Source organism: Fusarium graminearum, chromosome 1 (genome assembly GCF_000240135.3).
Source record: "Fusarium graminearum PH-1 chromosome 1, whole genome shotgun sequence".
NCBI lineage: Eukaryota > Fungi > Ascomycota > Sordariomycetes > Hypocreales > Nectriaceae > Fusarium > Fusarium graminearum.
The window spans coordinates 7813862-7829957 of NC_026474.1; the positions used below are offsets into that span (position 1 = coordinate 7813862).

The window sequence follows — 16096 nt, forward strand, 5'->3', positions numbered from 1 at the left end:
AAACTTGCATAGATGCGTGTGTACTGGACCAATGCTGCAAGGATACTTCTGGTCACGGTACCCGCTGATTGGAAAATAACTCAGCTGTAGCCAGACTTATGAGAGAGCCTTGTGAGGCATGATCAGTTTGGATAGGCAGGCTTCAAGGTAACCACGAATATCTGCAACCTGTTAAATTAAACATGTATGATATGGGAAGAAAACATCAGGAGCTATCAATACATCCGTCCTTTTGACGCTGTGACAAAAGGTCTGGCTGCTAGTATGGCTACGGATCCTTCTGGTCTGCTAAAGACTGTCCTGGTCGCATCAACCCGTTCTCGAAAGTCAAGTCCACGTGCCAATACAGCACAGTTTCCCTGAGTAGTGAAGCAGACTTTTGAGATGCGCTTCGTCTTTTGTTCTTTGAGTATTCCTAGAAAAGTTTGAAGAAAGGGCATGGACGTTCTGTCTTCTACCAACTGCAAGCCATCTATCACCCAGATCAGGGGAGAGGGTGCGTGATCGAGTAGTACACGAACAAGATCCAAGGCGGCAGTGAAGCTCTGTTTGCTACCATCTAGACGATCAAACTTCTCCTGTACTAGCCCTTCTGTAGCCTGGAACTGTGTCGGGAGGAGATGGACTAGTTGATTGACGATGCCATATAAAAAGGCAATCAACGAAGCCTCCTTCTGAGTCAGATTTTTCTCCTTTGCAAAAGCATAACGAGGCTGGCAAAAGAACACGATGCAGGGCAAACGTGCCTCGTTGCTCACTTCGTAAATCCTGAGAGCTGTGCGAGAGACAACCGAGTCCTGCTGTGAGGAGGGTATGCCTTGAATCCATATAGTTTTGGATTCCGGGGCATCGATCCATCCTTTTACCCTCAGCAACACCGCGTCGGGGAGAGACTTCACCTCTTCGCCTCGTATAGAGGATGGCGTTGTCCTGATAAATTCCCGATAAGTCCCAAGGTGAGATGCAAACCGCTCCACCTTAAATCTCGAACAGTAATCCAGATCTGAACCGTGTTAGCTTTGACACCATCCAAATGATCACATCGAAATTACTCACCATCTTCTGAGTCAATGTTTTCAACAAGACTATCCTCACTTTCAGACGTCATCAACTCATCTGATGAGGATATCTCGACCAAAGCTGCCGGCCTAATAGTCTCTTCTACCTCTAATAGTTTTTTCGCATCATCAGAACAGCCTACTGCCTCTCTCGCCCTCCCAAGTTTTCCCTCGATAGCTGCCTCCCCATCTCTTCGACTCTGAATACCCACCGAACGGAGCCGATCTTCTATTTTGGTATCTAGCACCCTCTCATAAATCTCACGCACTTGGCCATGAGAGATATAATTTGCTTCTCGATCGATGGCGGCGACAGTCTTTTGTATTCGATTCAAAAGACCAACCAACGTGTCGTCATAAAAGTTCTTCTTGAAAGCAGCCCCTATGCGCTTTCGCTTGCTGGTGAACCATGTGAGAGCGTGGCACAGGAGTTCAAAGACTTCGCAGTAGAGTTTGATGACGTGCAGGCGCATGTCGTGACTGTCTGCCCCCTTTGAGATTTTCTTGACGGATCGAAGATGGTCGCTGACATCTGATAGAGCTTCTGAAAAACCTTCGGCTACCTTTTTGTAGTTCACTGAGACCTAGTTACAATGTCAGTATATTTCGACACTTCAGACACAATAACGCACCTTTACAACAGATGATACTACTCCAGTGATAAGACTTGTATACTTGTCGCCGTTGGGAATGATGCTGAAGAGATAGGAATACTCGCTCATTGTTTCCGCAAAGTTAAAGAACTTGTCCCGTATAGGTCGGAGTCCTCGAGCCTGTTTGTCATGCCATGCTGTCTGAGCTTGATCGATAGCTTGGTAGAGCGTCTGAATTGTCGGTATGGCTTTTGTCTGACCTGGTGGACTCCCATCAGGGTAGATCTCGTTAAATCTTTCCCAAAGCTCTAGGATCCTTTGTTGTTGATTGTACAAGGGTCCGAGGGTGGGATCGTCACTAATAGCCATGAGCATAATCTTCACCCGAAGAGCTCTTGTAATGCAAACCTGTTATCCTGCCCCATCCATGTTGTCCATGTTGTTTCAACCAATGTGGCTTGGCAAGTGAGTGAGGCCATTTTGATGCTGATGGCCCTACATATAAGCTAGATGTAAGACTCAGGAGCGGGGTCGATGGCCCGTCAATATCATTAAGACAAGACTAGATCCTCTAACAGGTTTGGTCGCCAATACTAGGTAATATCGGCCGATAAGCGAGACTGATTCTACCTCGATAGACCGTATCAACAGAAATGAAATATCCTCGGTAAGAATGAAGAATGTCTGGACAAAAGTAAGCGCGACACTGCATCAACTGTGGATGCTGAGCCTATCAGCCTAGACTATATAAATCCCTGTCAATATCTGTATTTGTGCGCCATTTCCTGCCCTTTGGCGCTTACTGCTTATGCATTTTCATCCTGAACCATCAGGCGCAACGACCCTCAGTCATATTCTATATAACATAATATCTCATTGTACTACTCTTCAAAACTATAAAGACCGTCGGATACAACGAAATACTATGGCAGGAAATGAAGACACTCCTACTACCGACGCCTCACAAAGCGAGGTAACAAAATCGACTGGGACTTCTGATGTCGAAGAAGGCATCAAAGACGAGTCCAAAAACGAAGAAACGACTGAAGGTGAAAAGATAAAGAAAAAGCCCGCAGATCTTGGATTTCACTGGCCTTCCAAAACAAATCTATGGTGTTCCTCCACCGGACGATCGCATGCTCACCTCTGGGACTTTGGCGTTGACGTATGTCCACGTTGCCAGCAAGATCTAGAACCGACATCGCCAGTACCACGAGAGGAAAAGGCCCGTGATGAGAGCAAACCTGCTAAGCCCCAGGCCAAGAGTATTCTCCACGCTGTCGAGTATCGAGACAATGGACACAATACAATTGGTAGTGAGCCATGGGAGGGCGAGTTTGATCTGGATAGTCTGGGTTTAGCGGATGATCCCGCATTCGAATTAGTCACTGTATTGTTGACTTCGATACAGGCGAATGACGATCGTCGCGATTGGGAAGCTGAGAGGCTGATCGAATCAAACATTTTAAAGAAGCCAAACATGAGAGCAAAGATTGTCTCAAAGCGGTTGACTGTACATTCAGAACCACTGCTGAAGATCATTCGATGCTACGTTTCCTATTATCCTTCAGCAACGGTGAATTCTTCTGCGTTATGGTTGGAAGAGCCTTTCGCCTTGGTGGCTCATCACCATAAGGAATTGCAGGAGCACATGGATGCAAACAAGGACAAGGTCGTCAATGAAAGCGCCGACACGGAAATTGAAAACATCAAGAAGGACGAAGATGAGGAAGTAACTGGGTTGCGACATCTCGGCTGGCTTTTACACTTTTTCAAGAAGGCCGTTTTGGATGACATGATCAACGAAGAGCTCCGTCACAAAAACGATATGTGCACTTTCCGCATGTTGTGGCTGCTTTTCAAGCCGGGAAAGACGGTCTACCATGAGACGGACGGTCATCTAGGAGCATACGTCTTGCAATCTGTTGATACAGACCCTGGAATCTTGTCCATCGTTCCACCTATGCGGCCAAAGTCATACACCATCAAGGTCTGGAGCCTTGATTTTGATGGAAAGTACGTCGGTCGAGTGGGAAAGACTATCACGATTGCTCCATTCGAGGGAGAGAGACCGATTAGATCTCTTCAGCTCGTGCCGTGCGATATTATCGATCAAGATGATGGCGGTAAGTGGAGAGAAAAGCTGGAAGACAATGGGAAGAAATGGTATCAGTTGCTTCCTGGTGGGCAAGTTCATTACTCTGGGCCTGTTCTGGGGATACAAAAACGTCAGGTAAGTTTAACCCTGATTTTCCATGATCTCTAGCTAATGGAATAGCTTGATGGCCGTGTCTACATTGACCATGCAGCATACACAACCTATCTAAGCGAAAAGCCACTTGACGAAATCCCACAGGACTATGATTACGACTCAGACAGCAGCACCGCCTCCTACGACAGCAGAAATCGTAGACGAAGACGACTCTCACTTCGAACTGGCCCTAGGTTGGGCAATGTTCGAGACATGGGCGGAAAAGGCCTTTCGAAGTGTCAATGCGAAGACTGTCGTGGTCTTCGACCCCATCCACCCTCTGGGTTTCCTTGGGTCGACTATGACATATTGGATCCTTCTGTAGAGAAGGATCTCACTATACCCGGCGCGAGGGAAGGCTCAAGACATCGATATTTACTCTGCGGGAGGTTATTGAGAGGTTTTGACCTCAAGACAAGAACATGGGGTAAGGACCTTCATCCGCTGAATTGCAAGTGCTAATGGCTTGTATAGTCCAACTAGACGTTACTTACTGCAACCCGCCGCGTCCCAACATAAGGGCTATTGACACGCTTGTCATGCCGACCCAGAGAAAGGATATGATCAAAGCACTCATACAAAAGTTCACAACCAACGATCTCGACAAGACACGACAGCAAGCGTGGAGAGCAGATTATATCGAGAACAAGGGTGACGGTAGAATCTTTTTGCTGCATGGAAGTCCTGGGGTTGGGAAGACATACGTAAGTGATCTTCGCTGATGCTTCAAGTAACGTTACTAACATATTGGATACAGACAGCAGGTAAAATAACGAGAAATGTTTAAGTGTGTCAATTCATGCTGACCAGTTATTAGAATGCATCGCAGAGTACACCGAAAGACCTTTGTTATCGCTTACATGCGGAGACATTGGTACAAACGAAGTCAAGATGGAAGCTCAACTCTCGAAATGGTTCCAGCTAGCTGAGAAATGGGGTGCTGTCATGTTAATTGACGAAGCAGACGTCTATCTTGAGAGACGCCAGGTCACTGACTTGAAGAGAAACAGTCTCGTTGCTGGTAAGTTGTCTACATATCCGTCGATTCACATCTAACCAACCATCCAGTCTTCCTCCGATGCATAGAATACTACCGAGGTATTCTCTTCCTAACCACCAACAGAGTAGGCCAATTCGACGATGCTTTCATCTCACGAATCCACGTTATCATACACTATGAGAAGCTCAGCCCCGAAGGCCAGAAAAAGGTCTGGGAGCAGTTCTTTGACAAGCTCGATTATGATCGTGAGGACTTTAAGGTTACCCGCCGCGCCAAGGACTACATACTTGAAGAGGGAGCCATCAGTGAGATGGAGTGGAACGGGCGAGAGATTCGAAATGGTAAGCAAGACATATTAGAATTGGGTCATGGTCTCTAACGTGATATAGCTTTCCAAACCGCTGTTGCTCTGGCCGACTACAGATTCCAGCAGGGCTCTGCGAACCAGAAACAGCCGACTCTTGACCAGCGAGACTTTGAGCAGGTTTGTGAGATGATGAGACAGTTCAAGAGTTACCTGGTGAATGTTCATAATATGGATGAAGGGCAGCGGGCGTTCAATGCGGGTTCTAGAGCACTGGCTGAGTTTGAGTTCTGATACACTTCACACTATTAATAAAGCAACTATAGTCTAGTCTAGAAGTAAAGAATTTGCCCCCATGGCAAGGACTGTGTGAAAATAGACCTGACAGCACATTATACGACTTGGTTACACTATTCTTCATCCCCACGCTTCTGACAGTCATATTCAACCAATACTCTGCGCATGCGAGATAACTTTTCAAATTAAGATATGTATAAAGTTCGAAAACCGCCACCTATATCCAGGTTCGGGTTCAATGGCCATTCTAATAGCGTGACAAGCCCATTGGGGCAAGGTATATGAGAGTGTACATCCAAAGAGTGATAGTGATTGCTTAACCACTGTAGCCCCAGCGAGGAGCGTTGATAATAATACCGCAGATGCAGCCAGAAATAATACCAGCAACAGGAAGGGTAATCATCCAGCCCATGTAAATCCAAGCAACCATGCGCCAGTTGATAGAGCGCCAAGTGCCGGAACAGAGACCGACACCGACGGTGGCACCGGTGATACACTGGGTAGTTGAGACAGGGAGCTCTGGAGGATTTGTTAGTATTGACGCATGATGAAGGTTTTGGCGGTAGAAACTTACTAAGACGGGTGGCAAGGATGACTGTGATACAGGCACCAAGCTCCATACTAAAACCTCGAGAAGGCGAGTGGAGAGTCAGACGGTTACCAAGGTTGCGCATGATGTTGTATCCATAAGTCCAGATACCAAGAGCAATACCAGCACCACCGAAGCAACTATTCAACGTCAGCAATGGCTCGTCTTAGGGTCAGCAAAGGTACTTACAGAATCCAGACGGGAACTTCGGACTTGCTACCGTCAAGAGTGCCAGTTCTCCAGATTTGGTAGATAGTAGCATAAGGACCAATGGCGTTGGCGACATCGTTCGCACCGTGAGTGAAAGAGGCAGTACAAGCAGTCATGACTTGCATAAATGTGTACAGGTACTCGGCGCGATTGTCGTAGTGAGCAACGTTAGAGTGGATCTCGTCAAGATCGCCGGTAAGAATGCTCTTCTTGTTTTGCATGGCAAGGATATCCTGGTCGACACCAGAGAGGAAAGCCTTCTTGAGGTACCAGAACAAGACAGCACCGCTGAAAAGACGGCCTTCAGGCTTCTCTCCGATGAGGCTGCGTCGGGGTTTGGGTTCCACGCGCTCAGCAGCGTCATCGGTGCCCTCTGAAGGAGGAGTCATGACCTTGTTCTCGGTAGAACTCTCCTTGCCTTCGTTGCTGGTCTGGTCCTGGGCGCGGACAAACTCGTCACTACCCTCACGGCCGGCGCGGCGAAGCTCGGAAAGCTCTTCCTTGGTCATATGCCCCTCGTAGAAATCCTTGATACCACCTTCAGCACCATCGGGCTGGGCAGGAGGGGGAGGGCGCTTAAGAAGAAGAGGGCCCTGGATGATGTGCCACCATCGAAGCTGCCAGTCGTCACAGATGACGATGCGGTAGAGCCAAGGGAGGAGGAAGATGGAAATGATGAGAGCCCAAGCAGCACCGACACCAATGATCATGCCAACAGTCTCGGCGTCAGTAAAGGTGATCTCAATGCTGCCACCCTTCCAGACGATGAGCATGGTAAGCAGAGAAGCAGTGATACCGAAGTAGACGGGAGTAAGGAAGAGACCCTTCCAGACAGGCTGGCTTCGAAGCATGACACCGTACTTGGTGATAAGGAAGATAATAGCGGCAAAAGCACCAGACAGACCAGGGGCAATGATCCAAGCCAGGAAAACTGAGACAACACCAGAGCTGATTCCCTTGTCCAGTTCAGCCCAGTGGATACCCTCAGCACCGACGAGAGCAACACCCATACCAATAACACCACCCATAATGGAGTGAGTAGTCGAGACAGGAAGACCGATGCGAGTGGCGAAGGTGAGGTAGATCGAAGAGGCGGCGATGGCGCACATCATACCGAGCATAAGAAGGGCGGGGTCGGACTCGAACTGGTCCAGGTCGACGACCTTGGTACGGATGGTATCAGCGACACGAGCACCGACACCGACGGATCCAGCAAATTCGAGGATGGAACCAAGGGTCATGGCCTGGAGGTAGCTGATGGATCGGGATGAGACCGATGTAGCCCACGAGTTGGCGACATCGTTGGCACCTAAGAAACAGAAGAGTTAGTTATTCCCAGTGATAAGAAGAAAGAAGGGAATCGTACCGATGTTCCAGGCATCAAGGAAAGAAAAGATGGTGCCGAGGGCAAAGATGTAATCGTACTGATGAAGCACCATGATCAAAAGCTAGCCGAAGAGATCGGACTTTTTTGTTCCTTTTCTAGAGAGAAGGGATGAAGAGGAAGTAGCTGATGCACAGAAACCACAAAATGGAATTACAGAACAGCCAGACCCCGACTCCTTATATTCATTCACTCATCCTCCAAGACAAAAAGTGTGGGACGAGCAAGACTTGGCGAACAAGCTTATAATTATGGTTATGGAGCCGGACGCACGTCCTCGGTGACCGGAAGGAGTCGAGAGGCAATTCCATGTCGGCCAATGAATGAGACAGACATTTGATGTCGACACAAGGTCTGTCTTGGCAGATTAATCGAGGAGTGATGTTGGGCTGAATGGTGCCTCTTGGCGACGACGGGGGTGGTTGCTCTCGTGCTGTGGTTCTTGATGTTCGTTGGACCGGTAATCATCTTGGCAGAAGAAACATTGTTGCTAGAAGAGAGTGGTTTTCGGTCTTTTTCGTGGGGAATTTGACATGTGAGATGGAAGTATCGAGTGTTGGATGTTGATGAGTTGGAGATGAGTTGAAGTTGAGGCGAATGAACTTTTTGAAGTTATGACCGGACAGTGACAATGTACATTCAAATAAACATCAATCACACTAGGTCAAAATAGAGTATTTCCCTGCAGACAGCTTATCACTGACATTTTCCATTAGACAGTGAGAGACAACCAGGTCCCACGAGACTCTACCCTTATTTCATCCACAATCCAACCCAAACGGGCAAGACACCACGGTGGTTCGACCAGGACTACTGTTACATACCCACTAGCTTAGCAGTCCCAGAGTGATGGGAATAAGCTTTGAACCAGTTCTTGACCCCACGTGCATCAACGGATGTCGTTGTACGGGAGGCTCTTCCAAGCAGGGATGAGGAGCCAATCAGACAACGAGAAAGTACACGTGGAGTTGGTGGTTTGTCCACAATCGACGGACCGCGATGCCAAGGCCGATCAGAACAGGGCATCTTATTAAGAGAATAAGCTTATTCTGAGAGAGGAATTGACTTTCCTATGAGACTTTCCTTTTTTACATTCAAGTACGAGGATCCGGGGAAGCATAAGAAGGGAGTGGCCATGGTTCAGCCTGTTAGATGAATAATCTAGATATCATCGGCAACGTCAAGCGATACAACGATAAGGACAACTTAAAGACAACCATCATTTCTCGAATGATAACATCTCTCACAAGATTCAACTCGCCAAGCCAACCGCCAAGGACCGCGCCACGACTCCCGCACCCCCTTCATTCGAGCAACCACACGAAAGCTCTCTTCTGGCACGTTTCTATACTGCCAAGTCAGCCAAGACACTGAAGCTTTTGTTAACTCTCAGGGATACTTGATACTGCGCTTTTCAGCTCCGAAGAGCGACAGGTTTTGGTTTGATCTGTTGTAGAAATACGTCCGTCTTGGCTGTTGATCTAGATGGATATGAGGTTTTAAGTGGCGAGTGTGGTGAGATTGCCAGTGGATAAGTATTCCCGGACAGTTGTGGAAAGAGATTTCCTGGTGCCTGGTTTGTGAGAACAACATGCAGTAACACAGGCAGTTGCTTGATCTGCACGGCTTATTTTCGTGATTTGACTTGGCTTTTGCTAGTGGCAAGTTTCAAGACACATGCATGATGGAATTGTTCTTGATTCCTTCTTTCTTCTTCGATGTTGCGTACCCTTTAACATCTTGTGTTCGCTAATCTTAGGCACCTTCGTTTGTATCTCTTTGTCGTCCCATGTTAGTGGATCAATTCTGCATAGAGACGTATATCCATGCCCTGACAGATGGTTATACATCAAGAACCTATAATGGAGCACGTGAGATCTGACTCGGTCGGATATGTCCGATTTCATCTAGAACTTCCTGCCTCAATCTATTCACAAGGCGGTAGCCAATCGACCACGTTGCCACAAGCAGGACTATGATGAATGTTTCTTCCTGCGGCGGTATCCGTAGATGGCAAAGGCCGGGCAAAGCCTGGTGAGTGATAAGGCTTACAGATGAGTTTCTTGGAAACTTGGTGGTGTTGGGGTTACAGCGCATAAAGAGGCCATCTTGGTAGCTATACTAACGAGTTTCCCCGAGTTTTGATCATGACGAACCATTGTGTAGGGTAGACTCAGTTCAGTACAGAGACAAAAGTTGCAATCAGAGATACGATGGATGAAGAGTTTTCTGAGTCTTATTATGGTATGATTATGACATCCTTACGACGATCTGATCTTCCAGATTCGATTGGTGACAATTCACGCATCAATGCATCAAACATGATACACACGATACATCTTTTGCAAAATGAAACTCAATAGAACAGTTTCATAGTCGCAATTTCGTACAATACTACTTATATAATCATCTGTGAGAGCCACGCAATTAATGATGTAACGCGTCAAGGGGTCGCTCGATGTTTGTAAGACTATATCACCACTTAGGAAACATTTGCATTCCCTCTAGACTTGTGAATACCATCAGTGACGTCATTCCCAAATATCACCAAATATCGTATTCATTATGCCAATTTTTCATTACAAATGAATGAAGCGAGGCCTGTGTTACACAGCGTCGATATGGTTTTGTGCTTATAACAAACCTGGATAGATTCTGTGACTTGATACCAGGTAACAAAGAGGCTGGAGTTATTGTGTCCTAATATGTACCATTCTAGCAAGTATGGACAGCCTCTTGATCTCTTCGTCAAGATCATGCAATGACACTAAAAAGATAGTTTCAGCTAATAGCTGGCCTCCCGCGGGATTTGGGGTTCTCTTACAACCTTTGACCAATCCTTGACTTGAATTGCTCATGACCCCCAAAGAAAGCCCCTCATCCCCCACGGCGGGGTATTTGATCGTATTCCGGCCTCGGCTCCTCACCCCAAAAGTGTAGATCGTGATTGGTCAACTTAGTGATCCGGTCTTCTTTCCGATGGCATAATGTTCCCCATCATGCGCTCATCAGTGTCGGTACATATACAGCTCCGGTCCCTCATCAATAATACAGAAACATTCCCATATTCCCTCAATCACTGCCCAAAATGAAGCTGCTCTACCCAACATCTCTCAAGCTCGACATCCAGAGCCTCGAAGGCTTCTCCGTCGACCTCCACTCATACGACGTCAAGAAGCCCATCCCAGAAGAGCACGTCGACGCCGAGATCCTCGTTACCTGGACAAACACGGCCGATAACCTCAAGGACGCCGCAAAGCGCCTCACAAAGCTTCAATGGATCCAATCCCTCGCTGCGGGCCCCAACGACGTTCTCGGCGCTGGTTTCGACGCCTCAAAGATTAAAATTACCACCGGTTCTGGTCTTCACGATCACACCGTCGCAGAGCATGCGCTGGGTCTCTTACTTAACGCCGCTCGTCGCTTCTACGAGATGCGTGATTACCAGCTCCAGGGCAAATGGCCAGGTCACCTCGGTGGTCCTCAGCCAGATAGACCCAAGGATGCTTTCACAACGCTTCGTGATGCGCGCGTGCTCATCTGGGGTTTCGGCAACATCGCAAAGAGCCTCACCCCGCAACTCGTCGGTCTCGGCTCCCAAGTCCGAGGTATCGCTCGTCAAAAGGGTGTTCGCAACGGTATTGAGATCTACACCGAGGACGATCTCGACAAGCTTCTCCCCGAGACCGATGCACTGGTTATGATCCTCCCCGGATCCGATTCCACGCGCCACGTTCTCAACGCTGAGCGTCTCAAGCAATTGCCCAAGCACGCGTGGGTCGTCAACGTGGGGCGGGGTACATCGGTGGATGAGGATGCGCTTGTTGATGCGCTGGAGAAGGGAGAGATTGGAGGAGCGGCATTGGATGTTTTCGAAACAGAGCCTCTTCCTGAGCCAAGCAAGATCTGGAAGGCGCCTAATACTATTGTTTCACCGCATGCTGCTGGTGGACGACCACAGGGTGCTGAGGGGCTTATCGCTGATAACCTTAGACGGTTCAGGGCGAAGCAAGATTTGAAGAACGTTATTTAAATAATAGTAAAATAAAATAGCAAAGACATGTATACCTCTTCAATTTTTTCTCATCTTGTCCAACCTCTTACGATTCTTAATGATGGTGCTGCAATTGCTGCGACGGCAGAATGCCCCTCTGTTCAATGGCGGATTTGAGGGGATTCCCACTGTAACTTATTACTGTCAGTTGCAACGGGCAGCCATCACCCCGCCAAATATGTTCTCATTGGATAGAACAGGTAATCTAATCTTATCTGATCATCAGTCATCTGTACGACCTCCATATCATCTTCATCTCCATGCATCAATCATCATCTAGTCACAGAACTACTCTCAACCATGACTCTAGTTCAAGATATCCACAAGAACGCCAACGCACCCAACTCTTGCCAATTCACTCTCCCCACAAGAAGAGACGAATACCTCATTCAAGTCTCATGGCCGCTGTGCTGGAGCAACGAACGCGCACCACCAGAAGACGATAATTCCACCGTCTCCACAGTGTAGGAAATGCCTCATCTCCAACTTGCACGAAACTAACCGCTCATAGATACATTGTTGATGGAAACGCCTACTTCTTCACAGCGACAGACATCGCTCGTCGATTGGAGCTTACTCACCACACACGAGTTGTCCTTGTAGCAATCGGCTATCCCAACAAAACATGCGTGTTTGACAAGCGTCGCAATGGGGATCTGACACCCGCGGCTTCCGACGGTATCTACAGTGTACCGCCTGGTCCTGATGGGAAGCCCTCCCTGGGACCCTTCGGCGGCGCATCCGACTTTTTGGACATAATCGATACTCAAATCCGACCATATATTGAAGAGACTCTCTTCCCAAAGGTCCTTCTCGGCTCCGCGCCCAAGGCTCTGTTCGGCCATTCCTACGGCGGTCTCTTTACTCTAAATGCTCTATTCACTCAACCAGATTCTTTCGATACCTTCATCGCAGCCAGTCCATCCATCTGGTTCAACAACAAAAGCATTGTGCAAAATCAAGAAAGAGACTTTCACGCACGCGAACCTCCTACCGGTCAAACTCCACGACTCTTGGTCATGTTTGGTGGTGCTGAACAAACACTTATCAAATTACCTGGCGAGTCGAATGAAAAGTTTGACAAGAAGCAGAAGGGAGCGTGGGAGAGGAAGATGAATGATAACGCAAGGGAACTGGTAGATAGGATGAAAAAGTCAAAGAAACTAAGGGACGTTTGGATGTGGGAGTTTGAGGGGGAGGATCATGGTGGTGCAGCGCCTTGCGCTTTACAGAGAGGACTATTTAGGTTTCTGATAGATCAACGTGCAGAATAGTATCTTAACCTTTTAGCTGGTGATATATTTCATCTCTTCTTCATATTTTGTCCGGTATCTAGGTGGTAATGCACGGTCAGTAGGGGTCAAGTGTCGTTCACAATCTCGACGTATTAATATGCCATTAAAGGTAAACGTGAATTAATTCTAATACTTTTCCGCTCATAATAAAAAACAATCGCTATAACCAATCAAACATCGACACCGTCCTAAGGGTTGGCCCGAGGCCTAGGCTTTACCACGATCTTGATTTTGGTCTTGGCCTTCTTAGCCCCCCTTCCACCCGTCGCCTGTCCAGCCGTTCTCCTCTTGACAACTCTTCCAGAAACAACCCCCTGCGCCTTCTTCTTCGCCTCAAGCGCCTTCCAGTTAAAGTCCGCTGGATCAAACGGAGGATCGTGAATCATGTCGAAGTTGCGGTTATCATCGTACTTGAGGAGAGGAAGGCTTGGTCCTTCTTGCACGATCTGACGACTTCGAGTCGGGTACCGGTGCTCAACGGTACGCCACGCAATAAGAGTAGGAGGCTTGATCGGGGGTTGACTTCTGTTTGCTACTCTTATCCACGGCTTGATGATTTGCTTTTGGAAGCAGCGCAGATCCCACGCCGCCATGCTCTTCCAGGCCCAAGCAGGCCGGAGTCCGTTGCCCGGAGCAAGGATATGAGGGATCGTCCACGCATGGCTAAAGTCGCCGATTTTGCCTTGGTAGTACTGCTGCTCTTTCAGATCACGGATGACGATGCCACATTTGTGCAGCTGGTGGAGGTCGTGCAACATCTTGGGGATTTGCTTAATCAGCCTCTTCTTGACTGGGTTGGGCAGTGGGTCCCCATCCGGGCTGCGATGGTCCTTGACCCAGTCTTTGACGATGGCGTATGCTGGCTGGGTCAAATCGTAGTGTTCGAGTATAGCATCTGCCTCGTGAGACTGCTGGGCTTTTCGGTCGTTGGGAAAATACACTGCGATTGCGTCGTTCCACTGTTTTTGGAACTTAGGTGTTAGGTACAGTCGCAGATAGCCGTGTGCTTTGATGGCAAGATCCTCGCGGTCAAGTTCTTTGAGCCGGCCGTATACGCGACACTCGCTGAAGAAGGATGTCACTTGGTCTACCAAAGCATCCATCACGGCTTGGGGCTGAGGATCATCCACGGCGGCGTTGAAGTTTGGTGTTCGGTCCATCAAATAGTGTTCCTCAATAGGATCCATCTCGAATTCTGGTTTGTCGAGCCAATGGGTCCTGAACTATACATCACGATTAGTTATCCGCAGCTATACAAGTCGTGTCTGAGTATATACTTACAAACTTGACAACATATACGTTGTTATCGATTCGCATTCTCATGACAGCAGAGTGAGCCCCAGCGCCGAGAAATTCGAGCAATTCGTAGTCATGGTTCTCGATGTCATCTGTGAAGGCTTCTAGCTTGGGGCCCTCAATGGTTGGTAGCGGTGGTAGTAGTGCAAGATCAGCAGCGGCGGCGGCAGCCATTTTAAAGAGATTGTAGTATAATAAACTGTATATAAACAGAAGTGTATGTTGTGTTGAAAGTGTGATGATTATGTTGCGATGTCAAGATATATAGGTAGGGGATCGAGCGGGATCTTTGTACTTGGAGGATTGGCACCATCATCTTGACTGAGAGGCATGCTGGACTCTTTGGAGATGAAATAATCAAAGAAGAGACAATAAAGAAGGAGTGTTGTTCGAATAGACCAAACGCTGGTATGCATTATACTGGTTGAGCTTGACAAACGATTTAGGTCGAACAATGAGACGATGGGTCACGCTAGTGATGATTGTTGATTGTTCAATGTTAAAGATTGATTGTGGATCTATGTTAAAAAAGAATATTCTAAGAATGATATTCTTTATTTTGGCAGGGGCAATCCCATTTCAACTCTTCTTTGTCGGTACCTGGCCGCTTGTTCTGCTTTCACTACTGTTCACGTATTTCATATTTGCTCTTAGAAATTCTTTCAGAAATCCTTAAGTGTGTTCTTAATAAAGACAAACGTGATAACATTTACTTTGCATGTTTCTACCTAGCCATAAAAAATCATACACCAGTTGAAAATGGTGTAGTGATATTGCTTCAAAGACCTTAGAATAATAATATAGTGGTGCCTTTCACCTCCAAAGACAGCAGCAACCTCAACAATACACCTCTTTAATTTAACTATAAAGGCCTGTAATATCAATTTTAATAAATCCATAAGGCTATATGATCAATAAGGCTCGACTGGATAATAAAATCGCAGCAAAAATTGCAATAATGCAGTCTTCATCCTCAACTGATAAGACCCCCACACCAAAAACACAAACAAGCAATCAAAAGACATTGAAATAACATGACGATGAAGTCCACTGAGTTCTTTTACATGCAATAAGTTTGAAATGCCCAATGTAAGACGGCTAGATTAGCATTGATGAGTGTTGCTGTTAATTGGTGTACCATTGGCTGCCTGGTCTATCATACAGTACAGATTCGATTAATGATTCTCGAATGTCATAAACAGTTACACGTCACCGATTCTCAACGTAAATATCAGTCAGTATTTGGACCGACATACTGCAGCGGCAAATGTCTATCAATTCCAGTATGGTCTACAACTGGAAATAAACATCATAGAACCACGAGGTAACGACAAAACCAACCATCACCGACATTCTCCAGGGAATCGCTATTTAACTCATCAACGCATACCCCGGGCATATTCGGTTTAATTCAGCTCCTTGGCATCCCCACACTGGGTCACAAATGGATACGTATACAATAAGGCTCTGTCAGAGGCAGCCTCGCCATCCTCAAGGCCCTCTACACCGAAGAAGTGCTCCTCGTCACTCTCATATGTTACAAGTTAATGCCGATGAAGTCGACATAAGCAAGGAAAATCCTCCTCTTTTATTCCTTCAACTCTTTTTTTTCCAGGCCTCTTACTTCTAGATCTCTATGAGAGACTGTGTTCTTTAGTTTTTATAGAGAGAATCTAATTATCATCCTCCGGGAGCCCTGCCAAGAGCTTTCTTCTGGAAAGGGTAACCAATACGTCTACTGCAGGCTCTAAAGGGAACGGAGAAA

The 16096-nt window shown here is 47.2% G+C and overlaps 6 protein-coding genes across 6 annotated transcripts; 3 read left to right on the forward strand and 3 right to left on the reverse strand.

Annotated features, from left to right (window-relative positions):
* Positions 1 to 1161: 1161 nt before the first annotated feature.
* Positions 1162 to 1780, reverse strand: FGSG_02424 (uncharacterized protein; the record flags this gene model as incomplete). The annotated part of the gene is made up of 3 exons (XM_011320043.1): positions 1162 to 1167; positions 1271 to 1642; positions 1691 to 1780. 3 exons carry the CDS (start codon positions 1778 to 1780, stop codon positions 1162 to 1164), a joined length of 468 nt encoding a protein of 155 aa, XP_011318345.1.
* A 1522-nt stretch (positions 1781 to 3302) lies between these two features.
* Positions 3303 to 5500, forward strand: FGSG_02425 (uncharacterized protein; the record flags this gene model as incomplete). The annotated part of the gene is made up of 7 exons (XM_011320044.1): positions 3303 to 3884; positions 4008 to 4329; positions 4377 to 4606; positions 4720 to 4776; positions 4881 to 4923; positions 4971 to 5243; positions 5292 to 5500. 7 exons carry the CDS (start codon positions 3303 to 3305, stop codon positions 5498 to 5500), a joined length of 1716 nt encoding a protein of 571 aa, XP_011318346.1.
* A 319-nt stretch (positions 5501 to 5819) lies between these two features.
* FGSG_02426 (phosphate-repressible phosphate permease) lies at positions 5820 to 7741 on the reverse strand (the record flags this gene model as incomplete). Its single annotated transcript, XM_011320045.1, has 4 exons — positions 5820 to 6022; positions 6078 to 6232; positions 6282 to 7611; positions 7669 to 7741. 4 exons carry the CDS (start codon positions 7739 to 7741, stop codon positions 5820 to 5822), a joined length of 1761 nt encoding a protein of 586 aa, XP_011318347.1.
* A 3016-nt stretch (positions 7742 to 10757) lies between these two features.
* FGSG_02427 (uncharacterized protein) lies at positions 10758 to 11719 on the forward strand (the record flags this gene model as incomplete). Its single annotated transcript, XM_011320046.1, has 1 exon — positions 10758 to 11719. The coding sequence occupies exon 1, from the start codon at positions 10775 to 10777 to the stop codon at positions 11717 to 11719; it is 945 nt and encodes a 314-aa protein (XP_011318348.1). The 5' UTR covers positions 10758 to 10774.
* Positions 11720 to 12040: 321 nt separating this feature from the next.
* Positions 12041 to 13014, forward strand: FGSG_02428 (uncharacterized protein; the record flags this gene model as incomplete). The annotated part of the gene is made up of 2 exons (XM_011320047.1): positions 12041 to 12204; positions 12252 to 13014. 2 exons carry the CDS (start codon positions 12041 to 12043, stop codon positions 13012 to 13014), a joined length of 927 nt encoding a protein of 308 aa, XP_011318349.1.
* A 209-nt stretch (positions 13015 to 13223) lies between these two features.
* Positions 13224 to 14505, reverse strand: FGSG_02429 (uncharacterized protein; the record flags this gene model as incomplete). The annotated part of the gene is made up of 2 exons (XM_011320048.1): positions 13224 to 14258; positions 14317 to 14505. The coding sequence occupies 2 exons, from the start codon at positions 14503 to 14505 to the stop codon at positions 13224 to 13226; spliced, it is 1224 nt and encodes a 407-aa protein (XP_011318350.1).
* Positions 14506 to 16096: the final 1591 nt, after the last annotated feature.